The sequence below is a fragment of the Pelobates fuscus genome, chromosome 8 (genome assembly GCF_036172605.1).
Source record: "Pelobates fuscus isolate aPelFus1 chromosome 8, aPelFus1.pri, whole genome shotgun sequence".
In the NCBI taxonomy this organism is placed as follows: Eukaryota; Metazoa; Chordata; class Amphibia; order Anura; family Pelobatidae; genus Pelobates; species Pelobates fuscus.
In genome coordinates this window covers 166937493-166963689 of record NC_086324.1, presented here as the reverse complement: position 1 = coordinate 166963689, position 26197 = coordinate 166937493, and the positions used below count along the sequence as shown (strand labels likewise).

Below are 26197 nucleotides of genomic sequence, written 5' to 3'. Positions count from 1 at the left end.
TTAAAGGGACCCTGTAGTGCCCAAAATAAATTTTATTCCTAGCACTATACTTCTGTCTGCTCCCCTCCCCCCGCCCCCCACTTTGCTGTGTAAGGGTTAATAAACACTTACAGTAGTCACCTGATTTCAGCATTGATGACCTTTGCCGCTGGTTTGGTGGCCAGTCTCCCGGGGACGCTAATGTTCACGCGTGGTGAACGGTGCAAGCGCACTAGGCCCTCCCCATAGGAAAGCATTGCTGCAATACTTTACTAAGGAGAAATAGCTTACGCTGGATGTTCTCATGCAGAGCGTGAGGACATCCAGAATCGGTAAGGAAACCAAAATTCACCTAACAAGCAGGAAGTGCCTCTAGTGGCTGTCTAATTAACAATCCCTAGAGGAAGTCTTCAGCTATTATTGCAGGTTTTTTTTTTTTTTTTAATTGCAATGATTACCATTGCAGGAATAAGTGGGACTGGAAGACTACACCCAGATGACTTCAATAAACTGAAGTGGTCTGGGTGCATTATAATAGTGTCCCTTTAATTTTAATGGTGTGAGAAGGGGTGTGGCCACGGGTGTAACAATTCATACAACTAAAATGTAATTTAGAAGAACAATGTATCTTATTTACACAGACAGATTTCTAAAGACATTTATTGTAGTTTAAAGACACATTACTGGGAGTATTATTGCTGTGGAGCTCTGTTATACACTCAGACACATTACTGGGAGTATTATTGCTGTGGAGCTCTGTTATACACTCAGACACATTACTGGGAGTATTATTGCTGTGGAGCTCTGTTATACACTCAGACACATTACTGGGAGTATTATTGCTGTGGAGCTCTGTTATACACACAGACACATTACTGGGAGTATTATTGCTGTGGAGCTCTGTTATACACTCAGACACATTACTGAGAGTATTATTGCTGTGGGGCTCTGTTATACACTCAGACACATTACTGGGAGTATTATTGCTGTGGAGCTCTGTTATACACTCAGACACATTACTGGGAGGATTATTGCTGTGGAGCTCTGTTATACACTCAGACACAGTACTGGGAGTTTTATTGCTGTGGAGCTCTGTTATACACTCAGACACATTACTGGGAGTATTGTTGCTGTGGAGCTCTGTTATGTACTCAGTCACATTACTGGGAGTATTATCGCTGTGGAGCTCTGTTATACACTCAGACACATTACTGGGAGTATTATTGCTGTGGAGCTCTGTTATACACTCAGTCACATTACTGGGAGTATTATTGCTGTGGAGCTCTGTTATACACTCAGACACATTACTGGGAGTATTATTGCTGAGGAGCTCTGTTATACACTCAGACACATTACTTGGAGTATTATTGCTGTGGAGCTCTGTTATACACTTAGACACATTACTGGGAGTATTATTGCCGTGGAGCTCTGTTATACACTCAGACACATTACTGGGAGTATTATTGCTGTGGAGCTCTGTTATACACATCAGACACATCAACAGTATGGAGCTCCTAGAAAAGATATATTAGGATAGGAAAGAGGAGCAGAGGGATTTTGGCTCAAAGTAGGGACTGTCCCTCACATTTAGGGACAACTGGAAGATATGTACATACTGGTTGTGTTCTCTAAACAATGGTTAGAAGTGAATTAAAAATCCAAATCCAAAAGTTTGTCTAAAATATCTGATGTGAAATATTCCACAATGCAAACCATGACATAGCTCTGGGGTTTATATATGAGACTCAGGCAATTAGAGTCCAATTCACACTGAAACCAGGGATTAAAATAAAATGCCAAGTGTGGATTAATATCATGGAAACCAAGTTAATCTTCATGTAGATTCAGATACATTTATTCTTATTTATTTCTATCACCATACAATGACCCTAGACAACCCCCTGGGTGGCTATTCCCTGCAGACAATAATGTCACATGCAGAGACTGGCAAATATCCATTTAGTGCGCCTGTAAAGTCCCCCCTTCCAGCCCGGAACGGTTTGAGCTCGGAACTTTGCAGTGTCGGCACGTTGTTGTGACAGGAAGAGATTGTTTGACGGACAGTTTACTCTTATTGCTCGGTTCCGGCTTGTTGCTGCTGCCGGTGTGTCCTTCTGGTGCTGACAGGTGAGGAGGGACACAGGGTGGGATCCAGAGTCCTTGCTTTCTCTGTGAGGCAGCAAGTCTGGGGAAGTTTAAATAAAGTTATTGCATTTTCCCCATAGGGCTTGGCACTAATATTAGGGTGTAGACCCCCCTGTATCCCCTCTATATGTCACTCCATGGGTTATTAGGGTGTAGACCCCTCTATATGTCACTCCATGGGTTATTAGGGTGAAGACCCCCTGTATCCCCTCTATATGTCACTCCATGGGTTATTAGGGTGAAGACCCCCTGTATCCCCTCTATATGTCACTCCATGGGTTATTAGGGTGAAGACCCCCTGTATCCCCTCTATATGTCACTCCATGGGTTATTAGGGTGTAGACCCCTCTATATGTCACTCCATGGGTTATTAGGGTGAAGACCCCCTGTATCCCCTCTATATGTCACTCCATGGGTTATTAGGGTGAAGACCCCCTGTATCCCCTCTATATGTCACTCCATGGGTTATTAGGATAAAGACCCCCTGTATCCCTTCTATATGTCACTCCATGGGTTATTGGGGTGTAGACCCCCTGCATCCCCTCTATATGTCACTCCATGGGTTATTAGGGTGTAGACCCCTCTATATGTCACTCCATGGGTTATTAGGGTGAAGACCCCCTGTATCCCCTCTATATGTCACTCCATGGGTTATTAGGGTGAAGACCCCCTGTATCCCCTCTATATGTCACTCCATGGGTTATTAGGGTGAAGACCCTCTGTATCCCCTCTATATTTCACTCCATGGGTTATTAGGGTGAAGACCCCCTGTATCCCCTCTATATGTCACTCCATGGGTTATTGGGGTGTAGACTCCCTGTATCCCCTCTATATGTTTGACTGCTGCATTTATGTTTAGTAACATTATTTTTAAAAATGTTTAATAAAAACTCTAAATCCTTTATATATATATATATATATATATATTTTTTTTTTTTTTTTTGCAGGATCTGTTATCTTTTGGGAATCTCTAAAGGCGTGGTGTTTAGCAGTCGTCTATTTCTTTCTTTTTTTTTTTTTCCCCCCACAACATCTTGAGTGATAGACTGTTTTTTTGGTTTTGTAGAAAAGAAAAACTCTTCCTCACTGTCTGTCTTCTTTCAGTATGTTTTTCTGTCTTACTGGTCTGTAGAACCGCTCTTGTGGAGGCCCTCAGCGGAGTCTGGAAGGGGTCCAGTGGCCGTGGACTGACCATGGAGAAAATGGCCAGAGTCACCACGGCCCTGGGGGGCAATACCCTGACCGGTCGCACTATGTTTTGCCACCTGGATGCCCCTGCCAATGCAATCAGCGTTTGCCGTGATGCAGCTCAAGTAGTGGTTGCTGGTCGAAACATCTTCAAAATCTATTCGATGGAGGAGGATCACTTCGCGGAAAAGTTAAACCTGAGGGTAGGTCGTAAGCCCTCTCTCAACTTTAGCTGTGCCGACGTAGTGTGGCACCAAATGGATGAGAATCTGTTGGCTACAGCTGCTACTAATGGCGTAGTGGTGACGTGGAATCTTGGCAAGCCGTCCAGAAACAAACAAGACCAACTCTTTACAGAGCACAAGAGGACTGTAAATAAGGTCTGTTTCCACCCGACTGAGGTATACATGCTGCTGAGTGGCTCACAAGATGGCTACATGAAATGCTTTGACCTGCGTAAAAAGGACTCGGTCAGCACTTTCTCAGGTAACTTTGAATAACTTACTTTATAGGTGTGTCTAATGTATGTGTTTTGGTGATAATTGTGGTTGTTTGCAAAGGATTGATTTGAATGCAGTGCATTGTTTTTAGCAATGTAAAAGGTCTGTGTGAGCGCTGGCGTAATATTGAAGAATAAGTATTCGCTCTGGGCTGTGTACAGTCATAAAGGGGAGCCTGCCAGGAGGCTTTGCAGCTTCTGCAGTAAGCTCTGCTGACATAGCAATTCACTCTGTGTTAATATTCCTTTTTAAATCTATAAAAAAAAAAAGGTGGAGCTTTCATGGTCAGATTTTTGTCAATTCCCAGAGCCATGAGATTTGGAATATATTTTGGGATGCCCCATAAAGTCCAGTGATTTAGTCTATGGAGTACAGCTAGTGATGTGGGCTGAAGTGTTAAAAAATGACCGCGCCCGCAAGGTAAAGCTTCAGGTGAACTTGAATTGCTTTGTTGTGCTCCCTGGCCTACTCATGCCAAGCTGGAATATAACCTTCAGGTCTTATTGCAAAATATACAAATACCCTTAGGATGACAGAGCTGCTTTAATTGGTCGATGATGCCAGGTCCACTTGTTTTGGAGAACTAAAACTTGATTTCTAAATTAAAGAATAACCTAACCTCCATATTGCATCTAACATTTGTGGGTGCCTGGAGTGTCTCTTTAATGTCGTTTGTAAGTAGTTGTATCACTCATCTCGTGATTTTCTTTTTTTTTTTTCTTTTTAAAGAGATCTTGGCCTGTTGACTAGAAGGAGATGAGTGTTTACATTACTCCTGCCTGTGTTGACCGTATGGAGGAGGGGAAGTAGCCACAGGCAGGGTTCTGCAAATAGAAAATGCACTACGCAGCAGTCTCTTAGTATCCTAGTGCAAACAGTATCTTAACACCAGTGTTACTGTGAAGCTTTCACAGTTAGCAGTTGGTGTTTAATTTATCAGACTGCTTTATTTAGTTTAAATTAAAATTGGCAATGCCAGAGTAGCATTTTTCTGAACATTCAATATACACATTCTCTTCAATAACAAGAAATCATGAAGACTGGGATGTGGGTAGAAAATGGTTCCAATAATTTGGAGCTGTAATACTGCTTAGTTACACCCCCTGTGCCATGATCTGTCAGGCTATAATATTAAAGGATCAATATAGGGTCAGGAACACAAACATGTATTCCTGACCCTATAGTGTTAACACCACCATCTAGCCCCTCATGCCTCCATAAATATAGTAAAAATCTTACTGTATTCAAGCCTGAAGCTGTAACTCTGCATGCTGTTAGACTCAGAAAAACAAGCGGTCTGCTGACATCACCAGCAGTGGTAGCCTGATCCAATCACAGTGCTTCTCCATAGGATTGGCTGAGACTGACAAGGAGGCAGATCAGGGGCAGAGCCAGCACAATTCAAACACAGCCCTGGCTAATCCGTATCTTCTCATAGAGATGAATTGAATCAATGAATCTCTATGAGGAAAGTTCAGTGTCTGTATGCAGAGGGAGGAGATACTGAATGTTTGGATGCATTTTAGGCAGCCATGACCCAGGAAGGATCTCTAACAGCCATCTGAGGAGTGGCCAGTGAAGTTATCACTAGGCTGTAATGTAAACACTGCATTTTCTCTGAAAAGACAGTGTTTACAGCAAAAAGCCTGAAGGTAATGATTCTACTCACCAGAACAAATTAAATAAGCTGTAGTTGTTCTGGTGACCATAGTATCCCTTTTAATATGTGGTGCTTCATTTTTCTTTAACATTTTATATGAAAGTGTTGAGGGAAAGCATTTGGGAGGGGTAAGATATAGGGGGGAAAACACCCCAAAACTGAGCATTATTGAGGCTATAGGTAGGCAGAGAGACCTCAATTTGGTAAGAGAGGGGATAACCATGCTTCCCCCTTGCCAGGGCCAGCATGCAGTGTGTGCTGATGACACTTATTTTATGCACAGAATTGACATCTGGGACAGAGTTCCGGGCTGCCATAGTCACCTGTGCTGGGAGTGTAACTGGCCAATGAGTGCAAAGATTGCTGTATGTGCAGTGTTTAAAGCCACTGAAGTGGTCATGGTGGTTGGCATAACCCTTTAAAGAATTATGCAATTACATGACAATCGATTTGAAATCCAATGCAAATTAAATGGAGACAAAGAAATGTTGTTTTATTTCTCTTATTCACAATGCTGGGTTTCTATTTTCAGGATAAAGAGATGTAGGTTTCTACATTTTGATTTTTCTTCACACCTTTACAAATACATATTTGTTAACATAGGGAGGAATAAACGTAATATTAAACATTCTGGGAAGTGACCGTTTAGTGGTATGAATTCAGCTTTGTATTCTTAATACTAAAGTGTTCCTCTGCCACCCCTCCCATTCTTGCTGGTAAATAGGCATTAAAACCGCTTTCTACACTCCCCTTACTCTAGAGCTGGCTCAGTTTCAGGCCCTCTGACATTTGGCGTGGAGTAGGGTGAACATAATGCACATGTGTGGCGAGCATCGCATACGTTAGGCCTGTGCCAAAGGAATGCATTGAATCAGTTCTTTCCTATGGGGGATGTGAAGATGCTGGACATTCTCATGCAAAGCGGAATCCAATGTTGTTTCACAGTGTTAAACTCCATGACACAGCAAGAGGCGCATCTACTGCCTGTCTGGATTAACCCTGCAATGTAAACATTGCAATTTCTCTTAAACTGCAATGTTTTTTAGATTGCTGGAAAAAGGGGACAGGGACAATGCACCCAGATCACTTCTATGAGATGTAGTGGTTTGTGTTCCTATATTGTCCCTAAAACACAGGCACTGCACACGCTACATAGCCTGAAAAGTTCAGACCTGTGTCCAAGTCCAGCCGTTCTCACATCACTTTTTGCTGTTGATCCAGAAGAAGGCAAAAAAAAGCAAAAAAAAGTTTGCTGCACTTTCCATTTTTGCAAGAAATTGGGTAAAACGATTGATGTGGAATTATTAAAAACCTTTATTGTACTTGTATTGAATTATTGTACTAACTCCATTTTAACTTTATACTGTGACTTCGTCCTCCATTTTGTCCTCCTAACCTGACTTCTTCAATCCTCCATTTTGTCCTCATGACTTAACTTGTTCATTTTAAAACTACATTACGTGACTGAACTTCTCAACCCAATTAATACAGTAGACAAAGACCGTGTTTCCTTCAAGGACAAGTACCAGGAGGTGCTGGCTACTCCTTAAGACTTGCCGGCTACTCCTTAAGAGCTTGTAAGATAGTACAGTTTGAAGGCCACAGAACACAGTAGTAATGAAATGTTCTATTCATAAGAGACCTTGCACCTGGACATAAAGCCTGGTATCACTGACCGTGTAAAATGACGCTTAGGACCCCCTTGTCCCCCACCCGTGTCCAGAATAATCCCACCTCTGATGGGTGGGCACGGGACTAACCTCTTAATTTTACTAACCAATAGGTAAGACACTAACTCCGTCACTTAACAATTAATCCAATTGATGATGTTTATTTGCTGATATTCTAATAATCAATGATGACGCAAAATGCCTCTTAAAAGGGCCTGCGCGCCCGCTTTTACTTCACTTGCCAATAAACTTTCTCGAAGTTATTTTAACCTGAACCTCGTGTGTCAGACTTAATTACTTCAGCGTATATACGCAATTTAACTTTATTGATTTGGACAGGAACAGATAGACTTTGAACATTTTGGTTTACTTTCAAAAAGTACCATAACAACTTGGCGCCCAACGTGGGGCATCGGGCTATGTCCGGCCGGTGAGCCGTCCTAAGGAAGACAAGGGTGGACGGAGGAATCCAGGGGGAAGGAAGGGAGATTGATCACCTCCAGATACACGGTAGAGACTTCTGCAGAGCCACCGGTACGTTCCGGCCCCTTTGATTGACCCGTCCACGTGTCTGTGACTGCTTCCCGGGAGGACATCAAAGACAGGTAATATCTTGCCCGGTGTCTCGTTACTCACTTGTTTACCTGCATTTTAGTCTATCTGTTGCCTGGGTGTGTTTGAATCGTTTGCCTGTTTCCCCATTTTGAGATAAAGGGGGGGTGGACCTGCAGGGGATTTGCCCGGGGTTCTGTCTTGCTTGTTTTCCCCTTTTTGGGATAAAGGGGGGTGGACCTGAGGGGACTTGCCTGGGTCTTCAGTGTGTGTGTCTATCTGTTTGTATTTTACCTCTTTTGGGATAAAGGGGGGTGGACCTGCGGATTCGTTCCTGGGGGTCTCTGTTGCCTGTTTCACCTCTTTTAGGAACCACGGTATTGTGGTTGTAAGGAAAAAGGGGGGTTGACCTGCGGATGCGTTCCTGGGGGTCTTCTTTACCTGTTTACCTCTTTTAGGAGCCTCGTGGCTGTGGCTGTAAGGAAAAAGGGGGGTGACCTGCGGATGCGTTCCTGGGGGTCTCTGTTGCCTGTTTCACCTCTTTTAGGAACCACGGTATTGTGGTTGTAAGGAAAAAGGGGGGTTGACCTGCGGATGCGTTCCTGGGGGTCTTCTTTACCTGTTTACCTCTTTTAGGAGCCTCGTGGCTGTGGCTGTAAGGAAAAAGAGGGGTGTTGGAACTGTGGATTTTGTGTAGACTCATAATTTCCTGTGATCCTTCTTGTGTCACTTTGAGAGCCTAGCTAGCTTCTTTGTGCACATGGTATTTCTGTTTATTTGTGAGGGGGGCTTAGTCTTGTGGCAGAGGACTTTGTTTCCTGGGGGGATTCAAGTAGGCACTGCTTGTTTTCCGCATCACGTGGTAGTGAGACTTATAAGTGGGTTTTATAGGGGCACTACGGGAGTGAGGATAGACGTGGCCACATTCTTGTGGACTGCAGAGTAGAGAGAGGCTGACGGAACTCGGACCGGTGTCAGTTGTTTTCCGTGGCCGCTGGTAGTGAGACTTACGAAAGTCGTTCTCCGAGCGGAGACACTACGGGGTTGAGGGAGGTGACTTTGGAGTAAGCACACGAGTAAAGGAAAGGGATTATTGTTGATTTCATTTGAACTGTGATGCATGCACTGTATTTCAATTGTATTGTTGTCTTGTTTGTCTAATTAGGAGTCTCATGAACTCCTGTGTCTGTCTCTAAGGATTTTCCTTGTCTTTCATCTTTTCTATACTTCCTATATTATTATACTATCCACTCCCATTCCTCTTAAAAAGAGAAGTGATTGGTCACACACTTCTCACTTCGCTCCAATCCGTGTCTACCACCCCGGGTAGGCGGATTCAGTGACTAGTCTACGTTTTGGGAAGACGCACCTGAGAAAATCCCACGATTCTCGGGTGGCAGTCGAGCATTGTAGACGTTCTTGTTCAGTTTTCCCTCTCTCTCTCTATATCTAGGACGCTGGTATAGGGGTAAAGGGATTATGGGACAGGATTTAAGCAAGCCCAGTAAGGGCTGGTTAGCATGTGATTTAGTCGAAGACAGAGAGGGTGAGGAAATGGTTAAAGGTGTTGAAAAAATTGCAAAAGTATGTAGAATTGCTGTACCGACATGTGGAAGATTGCAACCAGAAAGTTGGCGTAGGTTACTGACAGAAAAGAAAGGCAAACTTACAGATAATGGTTTATTAAAGACTGCTGAAGCATGGTATAGAGTAGCGAAGGCTATTCAGCTAGAAGGTTGGGTTGAGGAAGAGATAAATCACAAGGGTGTGAAATTGTTTGTGTATCATAATAATTGTGTTGCTGGGGTTTATCCTCAGCCAGCGCCCAAAACCGGCGCCCAGGGAATGTCTATCCCCAAGGTTCAGTCAGCAATAAGTGATAGCCAGCTGACTATGTTCCCCACTCCCAATACCCATCCCATCACCTCCCCTGTCTGCCCGGTCCTGAATTCGGATGGATCTTTCTTTTCCCCTGCCCCATCTTTAACACTCCCATCATCCTCATCCATCCCTACGCTACCTGCTATACCTTCCCCTAACATTTCATCTGCCATTCCTGCCCTACACTCTCTCTCTGTTCATGACCCCCTCCCCTCTTCCTCCACCCAACTAACCACCTCCTCCGCCCTTGCCCCGGCTCCTCCCTCTACACCCACCCCTACCAATCCCTCTCCGTTCCCTCCCATCTCCACCCCAGCTCAATACCCCACCTCCTTCCCCTCCCCAGTCTGGCCCTACCCCTTCCCATATCCCATGGCCCTGCCCTATCCCGGATATCCACTCCCCGCTCCCCAAGCCACGCCCCAGGTTCCGGTCATGCCCAGTCCGGCACAGTCTGCCCCGGATGTGCCCTCTTCCAACATGGCCGCCACTTCTTCCCTTAACCCTAATGTAGTACCTTTTCCGGCCACCAATATGGCGGCCCCCAGTTCGGCCCTGATGCCGGTAATCCCCGGTGACTACCTATCCCCAGGTAATGACTCACTAGCCACCCCTGCATCTGGGGCTCGTTCCCAACCACCGATCCTTTCACCTCATTCGGGCCCTGCACCACGCAAAAGAGCCAATATTATAGAATTCGATGATGACGAGATGGACAGGGTGTCCCATGTCTCATCGGAGCTTGCCGCGGGAGCCCCAACTCACCGTTCTATCGATGACCCTTTTGGCCACAAGGGTCGGGGAGAACAGGCCCCTCCTAAATATGTTGCTTTCAATCCCACTCAAGCTAGTGCTCTAATGAAATCACTCCCTGACCCAGAAAAACAGCCTATGCCCTTCTACCGAGGGATAGTTCAAATTCAAAAGACTTATTCCGCCGCATGGCGTGATTTGCTGAGCATTTGTGCTATCAAAGCAGGGGATGCATATTGGCCAAGTATGGCCCGACACCTCAGTACAGATTTGCTCAGCAGTGATGTTGATTTCCCCTCTGGAGTAACTTTTTGCACCCAATTAAGAGAATGGGCTAAGGACAAACTTGCGGATCAGGCTGCTGGCCTTACTGATGTTATTCAAGATAAAGGAGAATCAGTGGAAAGGTTTCATGCAAGACTGTATCAAATGTTCACAGATTTGGGGTTTGATCTTACAGATAAGATTCATTCACAAATGCTGTCAGGTGCGTTTGTCCAAGGTGTTAAAGACTCTATACGCAAGGGAATCATTGCCGCACGCCCTGAATATAAGGTTGTTCCCCTGGATACCCTGCTTTTAGTTGCTAGAGGTTTGGAATCCGTTCAGACCCCAAGGAGACCTACTTCAGCTCCTCTCATGGTATCCCGCTCCGCTCCAGCCCCAAGAGGTCCCAGACCGGAGGAGGGGGGACATTGCTTTAATTGTGGAGCAAAGGGTCACTTTAGGAATGACTGTCCAGAACCTAAAAGGGAGCAAAGGGAACCCAGAAAACTACCCAAGCCTGCCCCGGCTCCCAAAGCCACCAAACAGGTTCCAATAGTTGAGGAACCCGATGAATAGGAAATTGGCAAGCCTGTGTCTGTGACCCCTGTCATGGCAGTGTCTACAGGGGACAAAGGGGGGCCACTTGCCACAGTGACTTTACCCATTGAAGGCCACCCCACCACATTTCTAGTTGACACAGGTGCAGCCCGTAGTGTTCTACGAGAACAAGACCTGCCAGACCCATCCTTCCTGTCCAGTATTGATGTCTCTTGTGTTGGAGTGGATGGCCAGCCAAGACGTAGCCCTTTAACAACTCCGCTGCGAGTTGGTTCTAGCCTGCTCGCTCGCTTTGTAGTATCCTCCACATGCCCCATTAACCTGTTAGGTGCTGATGTCCTCTCACGCCTGCAAGCATCCATCACTTTTACCCCGGATGGGCAGGTAGAAATGTTTACACCTCTGTCTGTATCAGACACTTCAGCCCTATGCTCTTTGCCTCTGATGCTGCATTTAGAAAAGCCCCGTGAGGGGGCAGCAGAATTAAGGTCCAATTTCCCAGAGGAATTAAAAACACAGGTGCCCGCTAAGTTATGGTCCTCAGGCCCAGAGGACATAGGTCACCTAAATGTTCCCCCTGTGGTGGTAAAGCTTATTTCAGGAGCTAAGTTACCAAGAAAACCACAATATCCATTAAAACCAGCACAGTCCGCTGCAATTTCTGTCCACATCAAGGCACTCTTGGAGAAGGGTGCCCTGGTAAAATGTAAATCTGAATGCAACACCCCGTTATTTCCTGTGAAAAAGAAAACTCCAAAGGGCGAACCAGAGAAGTACAGGATGGTCCAGGACCTCCGTGCTGTTAATGAAGCTACCGTCCTGGACACCCCTCTTGTACCAAATCCGCATACTCTGCTCTCTGGAGTCCCACCATCTGCAAAATTCTTCACAGTTATTGACCTGGCCAATGCCTTTTTCAGTGTCCCACTGGACCCATCCTGTCAATACCTGTTTGCTTTCACTCATGAAATGCAACAGTATACCTGGACTGTCATGCCCCAAGGGGCACAAAATTCTCCAAGTCAATTTACTAAGGCCATGGGCACCATCCTTGACCCATGGCAAGCTGAGCACCCAGAAGTTGTCCTGCTTCAGTATGTGGATGATCTATTGCTATGTGGAGATGATGTACCCACTACTAAAAGGTGTTCACTTAGTCTCCTTTGCTATTTGGCAGAACAAGGATGCAAAGCTTCACTCATCAAGCTACAATTCTGTCAATCTTCAGTGATCTTCCTTGGACATTGCCTATCTCAAGGTACCAGACATCTTACTCGGGACCGGGTAAGAGCTGTTTTGGACATTCCACCTCCAAGGACTTCAAAGTCTCTTCATGCCTTCCTAGGCCTCATTTCCTACTGCAGAGCATGGATCCCTGAAGCCTCTCTGCTTATGCAACCTCTCTATGATGCTCTTAAGTCTGACCCGTTCTGTCTAACCAATGAAGCCCTGGCCAATTTCGATGCTTTAAAACGGGCCATTGCCTCTGCTCCTGCCTTGGGCCTACCTGACTACTCCAAACCCTTCAAATTGTTTGTCTCTGAAAGACAAGGCCACGCAACAGGAGTGCTCACCCAGACTAATGACTTAAGAGGCCGCCAGAGGCCTATTGGATATTTCTCATGTCAACTGGACATTGTGGCCAGAGGGACTCCTTCCTGTCTCAGGGCTGTTTTTGCTGCGAGAGAACTCATAGAGAAGACCTCAGACCTGGTCCTTGGCCACCCTCTGGTTGTTTTGGCCCCTCATGACATCTCTGCCATCGTCAACCAAGTCCAGCTCAAGCACGTGTCTCCAGCCAGACACCTGCGCCTACAGTGTCATCTTCTTTTGCCTGACAACATTTCCATCCAAAGATGTCAAGTGCTTAATCCGTCCACTCTTCTTCCACTCCCTGAGGGGGGTATCTATTATGGATTTATCACAGATGAAACCTACATCTACCTGCTCTGTGGATGTATCAAGAAAGTCATGCATCCACATTTGTCATTTCATGAAGATGAGACACCTCTTTGTGAAGGCCCGGATTACGCCTTCTGTACCATGTGGTACAAGCCAAATATTACTCCCGAACCTTGCTATGAAGATGAGCTTTACCACTGGACCGATGTAAAGCTCACTGCACAAGACTTTTATTGTGACTCTGAAGGTAATAGCATGGTCTTGGTCCAGCTACCTCAACAACTTAACTACCTCTACCGCCATTGGGATACCGCTATCCCACATATTCCTGTTACCAAGTTGAAGACAAAGTCATGGAATGATCTTGGGCCCATGGCAAAAATATGGGCCACCATGAATGAAGAGCAGCTACAGGAAAATGGTATTGTCAAATACCCAACAACTGACCTTCTGGAAGCATGGCCACGCCATTTCCTGGAAAAGGAATTTCAAGACCTGGTCATAAAGAATGATTATGACCCAGAAACACCTCATGACTGTTTTGAACAGATGAAAATGGAAACAGTGCACTTACCAACTGTGCATGAGAATCCATTACCAGATCCGGATTTTACCCTGTTTGTGGATGGATCAAGATATGCCGATGAAGGAGGAACATATCATACAGGATATGCCGTAACCACAACAGATGAAGTTATTAAATCATCATCCTTACCACCAGCAATGTCTGCACAAGAAGCTGAATTACAGGCTCTGACTTCAGCCTGCAAAATTTCCGAAGGAAAACGTGCCAACATCTATACAGATTCAAGATACGCTCTGGGTGTGGCACATGACTTCGGCCTAATTTGGAAGACAAGAGGATTTCTTACCACCGCCGGTACACCAGTCAAACACAGCACTGCAATCAAGGAGCTAATGGATGCCCTCCTACTTCCCGAAGAGGTGGCCGTTTTGAAAGTCAAGGCCCATGGGAAATTGGATACAGATGAAGCAAAGGGCAACCATTTGGCTGATCAAGCTGCTAAGTTAGCGGCCAGGGATTTGCAGGAAGTGGATGAAGAAGTGTCCGGACAAGAAGAAGAAGAAGAAGTCCCTATTTTTGCTTTGCAAACTCTTCCTACTGATTTGCGAATCTTACAAGAACAACAAGCTGCAGTCACTCCTGAGGAAATCCAGAAATGGAAAAAGAAAGGAGCTGTCCAAAAGGATGGAATATATTACAACAACTTCAAATTTTGTCTTCCCAGAAATCTATACCCAGCAGTGGTCCAATGGGCACATGGGCCCGCGCACCTGTCAAAAGAATTGATGGCCGCCCTCATACAGAAGTATTATGAAGCACCTGGAATCACAACATTGATCAATAGCTTTTGCAAGGCCTGTGTCATCTGTGCAAAATGCAATCCAGGAAGACCAATTAAGGTGCCTGCGAAACACCTGGCAAAGCCCATGTACCCCTTCCAGCGAATTCAAATTGACCACATCCAAATGCCCAAGAGTGGGCCCCATGAATATGCACTAGTAATAGTGGACATGTTCTCAGGCTGGCCAGAAGCCTACCCAGTGGCCAATATCACTGCAAAAACAACCGCAAAGCGCCTACTTACAGATATTGTATGTAGATTCGGACTCCCAGAAGTTATTGAGAGTGATCAAGGCCCAGCCTTTACAGCAACTGTGACTAAAGAAATTTGGACTGCTCTAGGGGTGACTCTAGCCTTCCACACCCCTTACCACCCACAAAGTAGTGGTAAAGTGGAGCGCATGAATGGCACTCTAAAAACCAGAATGTTAAAAATGTCACAAGAAACAAAGATGCCCTGGCCAGAAAGCCTACCAATAGCTCTATTCAGTGTTAGGCACACACCTAGAGGGAAGCATTCACTGTCCCCATATGAGGTTCTATTTGGGACAGCACCCAGACTAGGTTGTTATTATCCGCAGCAGTTACAGCTCCAATCAGATGTTTTAGTAGATTATGTAACTGAACTTGCAAGTGTTTTAAACAAAATACATGCCCAAGTTTTCTCTTCAATTCCAGATCCCGAATTGGATACAGGTTCCCATAACCTACTCCCCGGAGATTGGGTCCTGGTTAAGAAGTTTGTGCGGAAAAATACCCTAGAACCGAGATTTGACGGTCCATTCCAAGTTCTCCTGATTACCGCAACCTCCGTCAAATTGGCCGGTAGGCCAAATTGGGTCCACGCTTCCCACTGCAAGAAATCTCCTGCCCCAGAGGAAGCGAATATCGCACAAACATGTATCTCTGGTACATCTTCTCCTTAATTAGCCTTATGAAGGCCCAGCAAGTAGCCATTACCAAAGACATTAGTGGATACACCTTCTGGTATAATTCATCATGCACCCAGGTGGCTACTTATACCTTTGACTATTGTGATATTGTAGAATGCCCATTTGCCACACCACAAATCCAGAGCATCTATAGAGATATCCCTCATTCGAAAGACCCATATGTTTGTGTAGTTGACAAGCAATGGGGGCACAATTGTGACCATTGGGGGGCGGCGGGGTGGAATGCCGGGCCTGCCTGGGGTTACAAACCAAAAAGTGCCGTATCTAAAGTAGATGATCATGGTAGATCCCTCCTCCAGAGAATGACTTTGAGAAAGCCTGGGGGGAGTACACCAATGAAATTAATCCTTAACATTGAGCGCCCAAGCCCAACAGATGCAGACCAGTATGTGATGGGAATGTATTGGAAAAAGGGTTCCTACCAAAAATTAGGGCATTTCTACCTTAAAGATATGTGCAACTCTTCTGAGTGGCAAGGGGCCACCCACATGGTCCCTAACCCATTAAAACCCCATATCCAGACCTTTCAGGACATGATGGCCATCGCTAACCCCACTTTTGAAGATACCATGGCCGCTGAAACAGGTTTTAATGATGTAAATTTATGGTTAGAATGGATGAAATATAATGCTAATAAGCATAATAGAACCGCATGTTACGTGTGTGGAGGTGCCCGGCCTCACCTGGGTACCGTACCTTTAATCCTACCTGTAGATATAGAAGAATGTATTTTAAGCCTTTTTGCCTATCACTATAATTTTAACAGGTCCATATGTATTGCATGGACAAAGGAGTATCCTCTCCTAGCCAACGATGTCAAACCCCCTGATGGTATTACCGTATATAAAGGTAATTACACTTGCTATGCCATGTACGATGGTATTGGTAAATTTGTAGGTAACTTTTCCAAAGGCTATTGTGCTACATACAGAACTGTCCCTGTACGTTTGCTGCAACATCACACTAGGTCACTAGGGGACATTTATTGGTTGTGTGGGGATTTACAGCTAAGATCCAGAATGGACACAGAATGGTGGGGAGAGTGTACTCTGACTAAGGCCATTATGCCTATACATATTATTTCTGATACACACCTCAACACCCATGAGTTCAGCCACACAAAGGTTAAACGTGACGCCCCAGTGAAAGGAAGTTTTGATCCTCATGTATATATTGATGCCATTGGAGTGCCCAGGGGGGTGCCCAACGAGTTTAAAGCTAGGGATGAAGTTGCTGCAGGATTTGAATCAATTTTTACCATAGTTACCGCAAACAAGAATCTAAATTGGATAAATTACATTTATTATAATCAACAGCGTTTTGTCAATTACACCAGAGACGCCCTCCAGGGGTTGGCCGAACAGTTGCAGGCCACATCCCAAATGACTTTCCAGAATAGAATGGCCCTAGATATGATCTTAGCCGAAAAAGGAGGGGTTTGTAAGATTTTGCCCGACACTATGACATGTTGTACCTACATCCCAGAAAACACAGGCCCTAACGGTAAAGTCACACTAGCTATAGAAAAATTAAATGACCTGTCAGAAGAGTTAAAAAGGAATTCTGGGATAAAAGATCCCTGGGAAAGATGGTTTGGTTGGATGACAGGATGGCAAAAGGCTTTAATGCAGATTGGTATGGCTATACTAATTTTTCTTTTTATCTTTGCTCTTCTCTTTTGTTGTGTCCTCCCATGTCTGAGAAAATCCCTCATGAAGACTGTTGACCAAGCAGCACCCACTTTGACCCATCTCGAAGTTGATGACCAAGAATTCCAAGACATCAACTCACCCTGTCTGCCGCTGCAAATTATCCCCTTTGTTGATAAAGTGCAGGAATTCTAGGAAGGGACTAGATTAGGGACAGCATCTGTCAGTGAATGGTAAAGGCCCCATGTGGAGAAGTGGTGGGTTAGCTGCCATGGGATACCCTTGGGTGTGAAGCGTTCGAGAGCCATACTGACGGATGGTTAGCCTATTAGGGTCAGATCCAGGGACAGCCTTGCACTTTGCATTAACATCTAGCTAGCAGCTACGGGGTTTCTGTGCCTTTGGGTTAACACGTCTTCTGATACTAACATAATAAAGTTTTATCTCTTAGAATCTAACATTTCATAGGGGGGACTGATGTGGAATTATTAAAAACCTTTATTGTACTTGTATTGAATTATTGTACTAACTCCATTTTAACTTTATACTGTGACTTCGTCCTCCATTTTGTCCTCCTAACCTGACTTCTTCAATCCTCCATTTTGTCCTCATGACTTAACTTGTTCATTTTAAAACTACATTACGTGACTGAACTTCTCAACCCAATTAATACAGTAGACAAAGACCGTGTTTCCTTCAAGGACAAGTACCAGGAGGTGCTGGCTACTCCTTAAGACTTGCCGGCTACTCCTTAAGAGCTTGTAAGATAGTACAGTTTGAAGGCCACAGAACACAGTAGTAATGAAATGTTCTATTCATAAGAGACCTTGCACCTGGACATAAAGCCTGGTATCACTGACCGTGTAAAATGACGCTTAGGACCCCCTTGTCCCCCACCCGTGTCCAGAATAATCCCACCTCTGATGGGTGGGCACGGGACTAACCTCTTAATTTTACTAACCAATAGGTAAGACACTAACTCCGTCACTTAACAATTAATCCAATTGATGATGTTTATTTGCTGATATTCTAATAATCAATGATGACGCAAAATGCCTCTTAAAAGGGCCTGCGCGCCCGCTTTTACTTCACTTGCCAATAAACTTTCTCGAAGTTATTTTAACCTGAACCTCGTGTGTCAGACTTAATTACTTCAGCGTATATACGCAATTTAACTTTATTGATTTGGACAGGAACAGATAGACTTTGAACATTTTGGTTTACTTTCAAAAAGTACCATAACACGATCACCAGAATGGCAGTCAGATTTCTCCATGTATCAAGATGCTGTTTCAGGGTAGCTTATACATGTAATGATCTCTGTGTGCGCTTTAAATGTGAAATGTTTTTATTTTTTATTTTTTTTCCCCACTGTAAAATATTAATATATATTGTGGAAGAGTTTAATTATATCTATACATTCAGATTTAATCTAGACTTTTTTTTTTTTTTTTTTTTTTTTACTTTTCCTGTTTTTTATTTATTTTTTTAAATATTTTTGACAATTTAAAAAAACAAACCCCCAACTTATTCTAATAATTTACACTTTCTAGGTCAGTCTGAGAGTGTTCGAGATGTGCAATTCAGTATCCGGGACTACTTCACCTTTGCGGCCACGTTTGAGAACGGAAATGTACAGCTCTGGGATATTAGGAGGCCAGACCGATGTGAGCGGATGTTTACTGCCCACAATGGGCCTGTTTTCTGTTGTGATTGGCACCCCGAGGACAGGTAGGAACCCAGCTTTTAACAAATTCCTGCACTCTTGTGAGGTGACTCTTGCGTTTTTTGGTGTATAGATCATGCCCCTGCAGTCTCACTGGGCATTTCTCTGCCATTTAGGAGTTAAATCACTTTGTTTATGCAGTCAGAGTCCCCGTGCATATGACCTATTCAGTCTCCCTACTTATTTCCTGTAAAGAGACATCTAATGTTCATACTTCCTTTATTGGAAAGTCTGAATTTAGAATTGCTTATCTCGTTCTGTTAATAGCCCTCTAGACTTTACAGCAGCCTCCTGTATGTAATTAACAGCAAGAGATAAACACTTATAAAGTAAACAGGTCTGAATGAAATTTTTTTTTTTTTTCATGTTGGCTCTTTGAACAAACAAAAGTGATTTTAACTCTTAAATAGTAGAGAATTGTGCATGATCTATACACCAAAACGGCTTTGTTAAGCTAACGTTGTTTTGGTGCTTATAGTCTCCATTTAAATGATGTTAGGTTTTGCCATTTTCCTTTACCTTTCAATTTGTGTCCACACCCTTTTTTTAGAGGATGGCTAGCCACTGGTGGGCGTGACAAGATGGTGAAAGTTTGGGATATGAACACCAATCGTGCTAAAGAGATCTATTGTGTACAAACTATAGCTTCTGTAGCCAGAGTCAAATGGCGTCCTGAGCGAAAATACCACATTGGGACCTGCTCTATGATGGTGGATCACAATATATACGTTTGGGACGTGCGTCGGCCGTTCATTCCCTTTGCCACTTTTGAGGATCATAAGGATGTAACTACAGGCATTGTATGGCGCCACCTTCATGACCCGGACTTTCTTCTCTCTGGCTCGAAGGATAGCACCCTCTATCAGCATATTTTCCGGGATGCGAAGAGGCCCATAGACCGTGCCAATCCAGAAGGCCTATGCTATGGTCTCTTTGGTGATCTTGCTTTTGCAGCTAAGGAAAGCCTCATCACCTCATCATCATCTTCACAGGACTCCAACCGAAAACCGTACGATCGACGACACCCAATTTTTTTCCTTAGAAGACCTGATCCCATGGAACCATTTGAGAACATTTCTAGTGGGCTCAGTGTGTTTGAGGCTGGGGGAGATGACATGCGTTGGTTCGTAGTGACTGCAGAAAGATATGCCCTGGCAGGACGCCCTCTAGCAGAGCTATGTGACCACAATGCCAAGGTGGCAAGAGAGTTGAATCGATTCCAAGTGAGTAACTGAAATAACACATAATTGCCCTAAAAGTTAGGAGTCAGGGGGAGAAGTTAGAAGCCAGTTAACATTTTCACTAATCTGCAACACACAAATGTAATTTGCCATCATGCTACCCTAGCTCTGTTTTGTTTAATGCGGTAGGATTGTTTACTGCTTTGTCAGACACTTGGTAGTCATTATTGGGGTACTTTGAAAGTAGTGGTGGACTTAACAACATATGGCCATATGGGGGAACCAAATCCCCATATTTATTCTTAGATAGGCATTTTAGTAGCCTTCTTTGTGTTATATTTTTTGTAGTCTGCGCCGCAACTATTTATTCTCTCACTTGGTAGTCATTGTCTGAGTTCTAGAGGCCAGTCATTGATTTATATAATTTTCCAGGTTTCCCAGACATGGACCATGTTGAGAATTATTTATGGCACACCTGGTACAGTACCTCCTGCCAACCTGAATCATAGCATGGGAAAAGGGAGTGCATCTCTGCCGCTGCTGAATAGGTCAGTGCTTGCCCTGTTCTACAAGCAAAAAAAAAAAGACATATGTGGTTGAAGTGGCCCTAATCTGATTACTTGTTGCAGCTTTAAAGAAATGCCTCCAGGCTTGGGCAATGAGGCGCGGTTAGAGCACAGCAAAGGTGATAGCCGCGCAGACAGTATGGATCCTACGGCAAATAACAATGAAGGTGAGAAAGCTGACGCTCAGAACATTGTACTGTCTGTAGTTCCCTAGTGAACTGTGTATGTCACTGTGCCAGTTACAGGTTATCCCCATGTACTGTCAGTGAATGTAACATTGGCCAGACGCAATTTAGCAAGTTTGAGACCGACTCAGTGTGATAATGAGAATTGTTACTTTACCATTACTCAGAACAAGTTTAGCTAGGGCAAAATTTTAATTGTACAATGAAATATGGAAATGGATCAATTTATTCCCTCCTTAACAAAGTGTGTGTGTACACACACAGCCCACCCCACCACCCACCCACCATTGTTGGAATTCCTGATTATTTAAGGGGAATAACAATGAAAAGATCTGTCCGTTTCAATTTACATAAATTGGAGCTTTTTGTATGTGGGTCTTCACCTTTTTAGACCATAAATCATATCCTGTAATGAATCAAAAACCCCTAGAGTAAATCTCCCGAGTGAGCTATCTAAAGTCCTACACCTTCTATACTGCATAGATAGTGGAACGGAATTTGACCCTGACTGGTTTATGCAAACATTTAGTTTTTCTTAATTCGGTAAATGTCATTGCATGTCCCTACCATTTCATTCTTACAGTGGATTGTTGGGTATTAAGGCTGTGACCTCTAATGACACAGCTGGCGATGTCTGATTTAATATACCTACCCATAAAAACTTAAATTTAATTTGAAAAGGAAACTGCATTATTTTTTCTTTTTCATGATATTAAAAAGTGCAAGTTCTTCTAGAGTGCCACAATGCAAGTCATAGCGGTATACCCGAGCATATTTAGCCTGCTTATTCTCATAACGTATCGTTCTGATTTCTCAACAACTATGTCATAAAGTGTATTTAATATGCTTGCTACTGCTGTTGTGGCACGGCAAGTTCTTTTGTTATATGTAATATGCACAACAAAATAAAGGAAACTGCATATTGAAGAACAAAACAGAGTAGGTAAGGGTAATAAAGATTGCTATTCTCTTTTTTTAGTTGTTTATTTTAATTCTTCGCTAGAGTATCTCATCTGTCCATTTATGAAAAAGTAAAAAGGATCTGCCTTCCATCATTGGGTAGCTATACTGCAACCAGAGCCCTAAGTCTTGGGATATTTCATTTCCTTAATAAGCCATTTTATTAGGGTACTTGGTTGAGGACTAAAATGCCCCCTTGTGAAGGCACCATCTTGTTAAAACTGCAGTAACATCCCCGTGACCCATCTGTATTTTGAATCTTCATAGGCACAGGTTGTCTCTTGTGTGACCGTGTCTTACGCTCTAACAATTTCCATCTCTGAGCAGAGAACGAGGAGACGGAGGGCAGCGATGTCCCTGCTGATTATATGTTTGGAGACGTTGAGGGAGACGAAGATGAACTTTACATGATGGAACATGAACCTCCTGGTAAGTCCCTTTGCAGGAAACCTGTTTCTAGACCTGTGTATATCTCTCTAGAACAGGTGTCGTGTTTGAGGCACGTATATTGAGAATGTGGAAATGGAATCGAGACAAGTGGATAGTGAGTGGTCTCTGCTCTCCCAAACAGATTGACAAAAACCTGGGGGTAACCCCCATAGCCTGTACTGAGCTACAGTGGTTATTTTATTTAAAGTGTGCCTTTTAATAACAAAACAAAACTCTTGGGGTATGTCTGCTTTCTGAAATAGAACTGGCAGAGCATCTCAAGCAGATCCAGTTTTCCCAAGATACCATGGAATCGTGTCCATGCGCTTATTTGGCAACTTTATGCCAGTTTTTAAGATGTGGCTCTTAGTACATCAAAGCAATTTATCCACAAACAAATGCTTTGCAGCTACCCTCCTGATAAAGTCTTGTCTCTATGATAAGATTAATGTGTTCTGAAGCCTTTAGTTGGCCGATCACCTGTTTGAATTGTTTAATATATTCGTATTTCCAAGAACTAGAATACACTTGGCATTTATTTGCTAAACTAGACATTGTGGTAATTGACAAAATCACAGCAAATTTTAGAGAAAACTAACTTGAGTTTAAATTTGGCTAAAAATGTTTTGCCTTTATTGTTGGCTGTCAACAGTTGTCGGTTAAGTGCATAAATACCTCATGAATTTCTAATTCATTCTGCAGCTGAGGAACAGGAGTTGGTGCTTCCACAGGAGGGATTTAACTTGCGTCATGAAATCACAGAAGACCCCTCAGCTTTAGACCACCTGCAGGAGAAGGCAGATTCCCCCCACGTGAGCGGCAACGAGGCAGAAGCAGTGTCTCTGACTCCAGTGGAGTCATTCTCCCTTATCTCCATCTCCCATGCCCTCTATGAAAACAAACTGCCCTCCGACTTCTTCAGCCCCATCGTGCGTGACATGCTGCGCTTCTACGCCGAGCAGGGAGACGTGCAGATGGCCGCGTCTGTCCTCATCGTGCTTGGAGACCGAATACGCAAAGAGATAGACGAACAAACACAGGTACTAAACGGTTGGCCTGGGGTTAAAAGTGGGTAAAACAGGTGGTTTCCTAAAAAAAAAAAACATGTATTGGGCACTGGATGCCCACCAATAACAATGTTCCTATGAACTTATGTGGAATTCTTAGTCACAACACCATTTCTGAGCTTTGAACCTTTGAGGGCATTGTTTGATGCATTATAACATCTTAATGCATCTGCACAGCTCTATGCCTTGTACTTGCACCTTGACAGCTGGCAAATGCCTCAGATAGGCACAGTCTGATGGTGTATATGTGTGATAATGTTTAGGAATGTGGGGTGCAGGGCTTGGCAGAATGCATGTGGTTTCCTTCTGATCACTTATTGACTGACTGGTAAAACATTGACCTGAATGTACCTACACTTGTACATAGATGTAGTCTAAGACCGCTTAAGGATCTCTATAACAGAGACCTCAAGGAAGATCCTCTAGCAAACCATAAAAGTGTGGCCTAAAGGGGAACTGCCACTTTCCAAGATTTTTTTAACTTTCTATTTATGTATCCCTGTATTTAATGAATATGTGAGGTGTTCTAAAGTAAATGTAGAAATTCTTACCTCTTTAGTCTTTACACGGATGCCTCCATCTTGGCTCCTTGTCAATCACTGCTATAAGATCTGTCCTTTTCACCTAGCTGTCAGTGTAGAGAGCACACGCAGAGAAGAGTAGAAATAAAACCATGTTTTCTGTTCTTACGTGAACTGGATTTTCATTAAGCTAAATCTTTAATAATATAAACAATAAAGAAAACTGAGCACGTCATTAGAACACCGTTAACACAATTTATAGGTGAGTTTCTGCGTTTTATACAATGGTGTGAATTCCAGAAATGTGACTATTTCCCCTCTTAACTCTGTTCTAGGAGCACTGGTTCACTTCCTACATAGATCTTCTTCAACGATTCAAGCTGTGGAATGTCTCCAACCAAGTGATCAAACAGAGCACCTGCGGCGCCATCAACTGCCTCAACCAAGCGTCCACCACTCTCCACATCAACTGCAGTAATTGCAAGAGGCCCATGAACAAGAAGGGCTGGATCTGTGATCGGTAAGTGCTGCCAGGATTGTGGGGAGGGGGTAGGGGTGGATGCAGGATGCATAGATTGTGTTTAGGAGTAAGAGGGTCTGAAAAGAACAGAACAATTCCTGACCAGCCATCCAGAGGTCACCTTATACCTGGACCCCAGTAGGTGCCTTGTTGTGGAGATTAAAAAAAAAAAAAAGTTCTTTACGTATTTTTCACAAATTACACTGTTGCCATGTATCCGGGCTATAGTAATTCTCCTTTCCTTTGGTCTAGGTGCCGGCAGTGTGCCAGCATGTGCGCGGTCTGCCACCATGTAGTGAAAGGCCTGTTTGTCTGGTGCCAGGGCTGCGGTCACGGAGGACACCTTCAACACCTCATGAACTGGATGCAGTCGAATTCCCAGTGCCCAGCTGGCTGCGGCCATCTCTGTGAATATAGTTGAATAATGTATATTTTGCAATACATCGGCAGCTCTCCTCCAATCCCATGGAGTGTTGACCACCATAGACTCAATCGGCGAACCCAACCCAGAATACAGAAGAGGACCATGCAAATCTGCGTGAACCGTTTTAAAATGCTACAATTGGAAAGATTGGTTTGTAAATATGCTCTTTTATGGAAAGTCGTCTTATGTAGACGGTATTGGATACATGTATTGTGCTACCTACCCAGTCTGAACAAAATCAAGTAGAGGATTTGAGCTCTTCTTCCCCTTTTATTATAGACATTGGATGAAAAGATCCTAAAATCTCCCATCTGACCTTCGCCAAGAAAGGCTGAAAATAGGAATACAAACCGTGCACCGATCTCCATTTTTGTTTTGTTTATTTTTGTCCCTGCCCTCTTTTTCTACACTAATTTGTTGCCAAACACCAGGCCAATTACTAGGTCAGAGCATGAACCAAGAGTCACGCAGCTAATTATCTAAAAACCAGTGCCCAGCAAAGCACTTGGTTAGCTAAATTGCTGTACATCTACCACTCGCTGTGTCAGTCACCCCAGACAATTTGTGCCATTAGTTCCTTTAGCTGCACAGAATTGACACGCAGCAAGCATGAACGGACATTCATCTGTTCAGATTTATTACGTGTTATCCTTTCGACTTTTTAATTTTTTTGAGGCTGAAGTGACCACTTTTTCCTTTCAGAAGGATATTTTTTTTTGAATTTGAGATTGCTGACATTGCCTCTAGGGTAAAAAAAAACACAGCCTTCAACTTAGCTGCTAGTTTTTCTGTAATGGATGTCCGCTCTGAAACTGGTCCTCGAGAATTCCTTTAAAAACACACAAGCTTCCATTATGTCCTGTTCTGAAAAGGCGGATCAGTTGGTGGATGAGTTGTTGACAGATTTGCCTGTACTAATAATAGAGCCACCTTTTCATCACATAAGGATGTTGATTGGACGAGAATCTGAATTTTTGGACATGTGAGGAGACAAACCATTGCAGAAGGCAGATCAAACTCACTCCAGCACACAGTCATGCTTTAAAAACACTTACGGTGAAGACCTGAGACCTAGGGTTGGGTACAACAAAGAGCTCACCAGTATGGATTTATTCAGAGGTCAATTGCCCCCCCCCCCCATTGCTTAAATCACATTTTCCACCCTTGAAGAACCCCCAGCAGTGGAAGGTTCGAGGTTGCCCTCCTATGAGCACATTGGCTCTTTTCATTGGCACAGGTGGATCTGTCAAAATGACTCGTCTACGAATTGATCCTGCTGTGCTCGTGGGAGGGACCCAGAACTAAACTACTATAGTGGGATCTGAATACTGGATTCCTCTCTCAAAATACAATTTTAGCAGAGTCCTGCCCAGCCCCGCCCCCTCATGTTTTAGATATCTTTAGATTATTCTCCCCCCCCCCCCCTTTTTTTCTTTAAGTTTGGGGATTTATTTTCTCACGTTTGAACATTTTTTATTTTAATTTGTTTAACCCTTTGAGGTAGGATTGTGACCCGTAAAACACATTCCACTGAAAGGGTTAAATGCTGTGCAGGATGCAGGTTACCATTAAATTTTGTAGCTGGATGGGTGACG

General features: G+C 43.8%; 1 protein-coding gene across 2 annotated transcripts; it reads left to right on the top strand.

The window, feature by feature from the left end:
* Positions 1-1991: 1991 nt before the first annotated feature.
* Positions 1992-25442, top strand: WDR24 (WD repeat domain 24). Of its 2 annotated transcripts, none has more exons than XM_063430715.1 (10): positions 1992-2106; positions 3257-3798; positions 18577-18754; positions 19300-19972; positions 20363-20478; positions 20560-20663; positions 21969-22070; positions 22773-23110; positions 23994-24178; positions 24431-25442. In XM_063430715.1, the coding sequence occupies exons 2-10, from the start codon at positions 3318-3320 to the stop codon at positions 24597-24599; spliced, it is 2346 nt and encodes a 781-aa protein (XP_063286785.1). In that variant the 5' UTR covers positions 1992-2106; positions 3257-3317; the 3' UTR covers positions 24600-25442. The 2 variants fall into 2 exon arrangements, with proteins under 2 accessions (XP_063286785.1, XP_063286784.1); XM_063430714.1 differs by having other exon boundaries at positions 3191-3798.
* The last annotated feature ends 755 nt before the right edge of the window (positions 25443-26197 follow it).

Excerpts from the sequence above, each read along its gene's own strand:
- WDR24 (XM_063430715.1), top strand. The coding sequence starts at position 3,318 with ATGGAGAAAATGGCCAGAGTCACCACGGCCCTGGGGGGCAATACCCTG. Across the intron at positions 19,973-20,362 it reads GAGAGTTGAATCGATTCCAA|GTTTCCCAGACATGGACCAT; the intron begins GTGAGTAACTGA and ends ATAATTTTCCAG. Across the intron at positions 24,179-24,430 it reads AAGGGCTGGATCTGTGATCG|GTGCCGGCAGTGTGCCAGCA; the intron begins GTAAGTGCTGCC and ends CCTTTGGTCTAG.